The 6,000-nt window shown below is 41.2% G+C and overlaps 1 protein-coding gene across 1 annotated transcript in view; it reads left to right on the top strand.

Annotated features, from left to right (window-relative positions):
* The first annotated feature begins 1,232 nt into the window (after positions 1–1,232).
* The window catches only part of NCEH1 (neutral cholesterol ester hydrolase 1), a 67,483-nt gene continuing 62,715 nt past the window's right edge, over positions 1,233–6,000 (top strand). Inside the window, exon 1 of the mRNA XM_007197497.2 lies at positions 1,233–1,708. Within this exon, the coding sequence (XP_007197559.1) occupies positions 1,559–1,708 (150 nt within the window). The 5' untranslated portion in view covers positions 1,233–1,558. The remainder of the gene's footprint in view (positions 1,709–6,000) is intronic.

The raw sequence follows: 6,000 nt of genomic DNA, 5'->3' as shown, positions 1-6,000 counted from the left end.
CATCAGCTCTAAGATCTATGATTTTATGAATATAATCAAAATCCAGGAAGAAAATATTAAAGTCTACAAGGTAAAACTTTGAATTATTTTACAGATTACCTAAAAGAAAATTATGTGAATCAATCCAGTTGTCAATTCGGTTGGTAGCTCTGGGATTGTTTGTAATCACCCGTAGAGATTAGCTTTTAACTTTATGCACATACATTCACTCACAAACTTATATATCTCTTTCTGTTTAGACTTATATGCTTAACTAGTAACTACAAAGAAAGATAAAATGATGATCTCAAACTTGAATGCTTGAAACATCATTGAAGTTTACCCTTCATATAAATGTCTTATTCCAAACTTTGAATAGGAAGACAACTTTTCCCAAGAGTATCATTTTCAGTCCCAAATTTATGATTATTTCATTACTTTGGATTAGGTTAAATTTAAATTACTATACTAAGTTGCAAAAGTATATGTACCAGGTGTTTTAAGGCCTCGATCAATAAGTTTGGAGTTATTCTCTAACCACCTCCTTAAAACAGTTCTTCCAGTTTTTTCCTTCTGGATCTCTGGTTGTAATTCTGCTGGTGAAGTTTCCCCCCCCCCCCTTTATCTCTCTCATTCTATATCCCCTCCCCTCCCCTCATCTTTAATAGGAAATCTGGATTCAAATGCTTTTTCTGTTACCACTGACCCACTTGAAAGAATTTTTTTCACGTGGTGTTTCCCTATTTATTTATATTAGTATAGACTCCTAGATATTTATTTTATTCAATGGTTTGTAATCCATTATTATTTATTTTGATGCTAAAATTATCCCAGCTTTAGCCATGGGGAGACACTTCCAGCTGCCACCTGTGTCCTTTTGACCAGTTCCCATCATTTTTTAGCACTTCTATCTTACAGAACAACAGGTTCATCCTGTACTTTACCTGTCCCATCCCTATAATCAGGCTTTTCTCCACGGTGCCATGGCAAAGAGTCATGGTTCCTTTTATTGGAGAATGAGATCTGGAAACCAAGATTTGGGTGCTAGATGTACTACTGGCTTAGCATTGCTTGAGCTATAAGAATTTGTTACCTTCTCTCACCACATAACAGCTAGAATTTACATTCCATTGCAAATCTGGCTGAAGACAGTGGATTTTTATCATTATCATTTTATTATCTTTCTCACATCGGACTCCATTTTGAGTCAGACTGGCCCACGTGCTTTGGACAGACAGAAACTCATCACACCGAAACTATTCCAGGCATGTTTCCGTTTGGGAACCTTCAGGAGGGAGCCCTTGGTCACAAGGGTGCAATACACACCTGTGTCCTCCGGAGTCCGCTGTTCTGCGCCCAGCACAGCCCCAGAGCTTTCTCAAACCTGGAGTGTCTGCAACACTTTGCAAGGACACAGTGGAGAGGGCACGTCAGCGCTCCGACTTCCTCCCGACGCCGCCTCTGATTGGCTCCTGGACATGTAAGAAACCGGTGAATGAGCGGCTGGCCCTTGCAGAAACTTGCCTGAGGTCTTTGGTGGCATTGCCCTTTCCTCCTCGTCAACCCGGCAGGCCAGCCGATGAGGGGGAGGATGAGGTCGTCGTGTGTCCTGCTTACCGCCCTGGTGGCGCTGGCCGCCTATTACATCTACATCCCCCTGCCAAGCTCCGTGTCCGACCCCTGGAAGCTGATGCTGCTGGACGCCACTTTCCGGAGCGCACAGCAAGTGGTGAGACGTAGCCCAGGGCTGATTCTCTCTCCCTTCTCTTAAGCAATGTTTAAAGGGGGAAACAGAATTTCCGGACCTTGTCCCACGAGAATACAAATTCTTCTAACGCAGTGAGGCGATCGCTTTTTAAGGTGGTTCAGGCTGACATTTGCAGGGTGTCGCATTCGCCTCTTTGCTAGCAGCGGGTTAGGTCTATGTGCGTCTCGTAGTCTGTGTTGGTAATGGAGAAGGTGAAGTTCTTGAATAGAATTTGACGATTGTTTAATCCTTCGTCTTTCCTAAATGCCCCCCTCTTTCTTGGTTTTCAGCGCCAGAAACGGATCTTCCAGCCTTTTATAAACCACCCCTCCTCCATTTTTGTTCTCCTATAGAGGGCGGCAGAGAGTGAGTTAAATGTTTTAGGAAGGCTCTGGGGAAAACGGGTTCTGGTTCCTGGGAGTGCAGCCACCTTAAAAGCAGACTCGGGCGCGGGTGACCTCCCAATGTCCCCGACAGTGGAGCCCCCCATTCCCGGGGGCAGCAGGCTGGGCTCCTCCAAGTACTTGGGGAACAGCACAGATCTCGCATTTCATGCGTGGCACTCATCACCTCAGCCCAAGAAAAGAGGCCAGGAGACCTGGCTGGCTGGAGAGGCAGTGGCAGCCGGTGTTTGCATGATGCATTTCTTTCCTGCCTGCCCTGCAGAATTTAGTTTGTCTTTAACTGTCGAGGAGATAACCTTTGCCTGAGCCAGGATACCCTGGCTTACCCTGGCAGGGTGACGGTTCTCTCTACTGTGTCATGGGTGTGTATTTCTTTAACCCCGTAGACAGGAAAATGTAACTTTCCGGTTTATTCTATGTAAGAGGCATTATTTTTAGTGCCAGACAATCTAAAATCTAAACTACAATCTGTAGTCAAGGCTGAGCCCTATGACTGAACAGTATTTCTAAGCATCCTGCTCTATCTAAACTCCTAACCCTCCTCCAAAACCGAGTCTCCTCCCTTCCCCCAACCTTGGGCTTTAATCTCGGGTTATTTTGGTAAACTCCTTTCAAGAATGACAACTAGAGAGGAAAAAAAAAAACACGTGATTTTCCTAGAGGGTCGATGTTCCTTTTCCCTGTCCGTTCTAATTGTGTGTAGGATTACATAGTCTCTGAAGCTTTGTCCTATCAAAAAGTCCCTTAACTAGGGTATTGTAGCACATTCCTAGGACTTTGCTTTTCTCGAATCCAGCATCGTTCTCCACCCCTAAGTCCCCTATTGTCTCTTAGGTAGGGCCCATTGAGGCTATAGAGCCTCTTCCTGACCTCCTGCTTACTACAGTGTTGACGTGATGAAAGAATTACCATCCCCTTCTCTAGCATTGGCTCCAAGAAAGGCAATTTTCGTACAGGAAGCCCTACAATCACTCTCTTCCTCCAGAAATTATGTAGCTGGGGAGTAAAACCCTTTAAAGATTCTAGGGTACAATGGTATTTACCTGGGTGGCTTAAATGGCCCTCTACAATAAAAAGAATAATGACTAATAAGAAGAAGAATAAAAACAGAAAAAAAAAAAAAGAGTCAAACTACTATGTTGGCCACAGAAATTATTCTTCCTTTTCTGGTCACCAAGGAAATCTTCCCTATCATAAGTAATTTGGGAAAAGCCAGGTTTGGAAAAAAGCTTTTCTTCCCCAACGAAGCAGCCAACCCATTAAGGCCTTTGGATCTTACAGTCCTCTGCAGAGTATGCTCTCAGCTGGTGTTTTGGAATGATAATGTTAGTAATGCCGGGTCACAGAGATAGATAAGGTAACAGAGTGTCCTTACTTGACACTGTGGCGGGAGGTGGGTTAGCACAGAAGTGGCTCTCATCACTTGTCTTCTGAATTGTAAAATATCAGAAAGATCATTCAGACCACAAGGAAGCATATTCTACCCAGGAAAGCAATTTACCATTGTCACTTCAAATTGTCCTGGGGAAAAGGAAAAACATGGTTTGACACTTGGTAGTAAATAGAATATGACTGTTAAAGTTAAGAGTCATGCTTCCCTGAATCCCACCTCAGCCAGGCCACTTGCTGGCTCTGAGGCCAGCCCATTTACTAACCTTCTCTGATCCTCAGCTTTCCTTGTAAAATAGGGCTAACAGCTACTTTGTAAGAGTGCTATAATGTATTTAAGCGGCTAGAACTGGTTGTAGTTATTCTTCTAACAGTTGTCCCAAAGGGCCACTATGGCTTGTGGGGAAAATCTGTGGTACTGCCCAACTTTGTCGAAACAATAAAGCAAATGCAAACTGGAAGTAGTTTACCTCCTGGAATGAAACCTGGAATGCTGTCACTAAATTGCATGGCATAACATTTGTTACTCAAATCATTTTCGTTTGAGTTGATTAGCTTAACTACAAAGGCTATCAATACTTCAAAGATAAGGCTTGGCCTACTTCCTAACACAGCAGGCACCTGCCTAGCATCAAGAAATGTGACTGCTCAGGACTTCCCTGGTGGTCCAGTGGTTAAGACTCTGCCCTTCCACTGCAAGGGGTGCGGGTTCGGTCCCTGGTCTGGGAACTAAGATGCCGCAGGGCCAAGAAAATGAATGCTACTCTTATCCTGTTGTCATTGGCAAATGATTCACCCCTAGCTGCCCCTTCTAATCTCCTTTATCTTCTGCAGATGAGTCAGATTATTGAGATTATGTTCCTTGTATTTTTCTTCCTTGGCATCCTCCAGTATTACGTAAGAAGAAACTACTTAGGATCTTTCTTAAGTCATCTCAAACACAGATGCTACATTAGAGTCACCTAGGGAGGCTTCAAAAATCCTAAAGCCCAAGTCACACAATAAACCAAATTTATTCAGAATCTTTGGGAGATGAGTCCCAGGCAGCAGTATTTTTAACAGTTCCCAAGGTGATTTCAATGTGCAGCAAAATTGAGAACCACTGCCCTGTAAGTTAAATAAAATGCACTGCTGATGTAGATAATATATTTTTGTTAAACTGCTTGAGTTATATTTCACACATGTGGCTGGAAATGAGCCCCTTAACATTAGCATGGATTCGTTTATCAGATTTGTTGGTTGATACTTTGGCTCTAAGAGTCTAAGGGGATAAAATACGAGCTAGGCAACTTTCAGTGTTATAGCAAAGCCATTGTAAGACTTGAGCAGTGGAAAAGCACAAACAAAAATAGATCTGGGAAGGACAGTGCAGAGAGGTTTAGATGAAGATTGGGCAGCAGGAGACTAGAAGAACAAAAGGAGGGAGTTTGGGGGAGGTTCTGAAGACATTTCAAAATGCTGTGCAAGCAAAGATTTTTTAAAAATGGTAATCCCAGTACAGGTAGAGATATTGAGAAGTATACACTGCTGGAGAAAATGTAAATTTTAACAACTTTTTTGAGGGCAGTTTGGCAATATCCATCAGAAGCTGTAGAAGCATTTATTCTTTGACCCAGAAATCCCTCTGGATGAATTTATTTTAAGTAATTATACATATAGTCAAAGCTGTAGCTATAAAGATAGAAACATTTCACAGGTACAGAAATCTTTTTAAACCAGTCCAAAAGCACTGCCATTTATGAGAAATATGAGGAAACATTCAGCAACCTTTCTCTTCTTTTTTTTTTGCAGTTATTTAAAAGAATTTAAGAACAATAAGAGATTAAGTAAATATGGTAAACCCATATTTTGGAAACTATGCAGTAAAAAAATTTAAGTTGTAAAAATAAAGTTTAATGGTCTATAAATGATTTGTACTGTGTGTTAAGTGGGAAAATGCTACAAAACAGCATATATGCTGTTATCCCATTTAAAATATCTATTTATCAAAACATACAGTTTTATATATCTATATATAGATGTACAGAAAGAGCTAAAGGATATAATTTAAAATATAGTGTTTTTTTTCTGGGCCATAAGATTATATCTTCAGTTTTCCTATCTGTATAGTCTAGTTTTTCTACAATGAACATGGAATAAGAAATTAATTAAAAACTTTTTTGTAGTAGGTTTTCTACTTCTAAAGCAGAATTGATGTGCAATGCATACCAATGTGATTAATATTTTAGTAATTGTTCTATGAAGAAAATAGATTTCTTTCTTTCTTTTTTTTTTGGCTGTGCTGAATGGCTTGTGGGATCTTAGTTCCCTGACCAGGAACTGAACTCCAGCCAAGGCAGTGAAAGTGCCGAGTCCTAACCACTGGACTGCCAGGGAATTCCCAAAAATATTGGGGAAAAGTTCCTTCGGTTTTTAAGTAAAAATAAAAGACACGTTTTTCATTTTCACCAAAAACTTTATTGAACAATGTATTCACTGTTT

This window comes from Balaenoptera acutorostrata, chromosome 4 (genome assembly GCF_949987535.1).
Source record: "Balaenoptera acutorostrata chromosome 4, mBalAcu1.1, whole genome shotgun sequence".
NCBI classification, from domain to species: domain Eukaryota; kingdom Metazoa; phylum Chordata; class Mammalia; order Artiodactyla; family Balaenopteridae; genus Balaenoptera; species Balaenoptera acutorostrata.
Note: the sequence above shows the minus strand (reverse complement) of the source record. Positions and strands in the feature narration are given on the sequence as shown.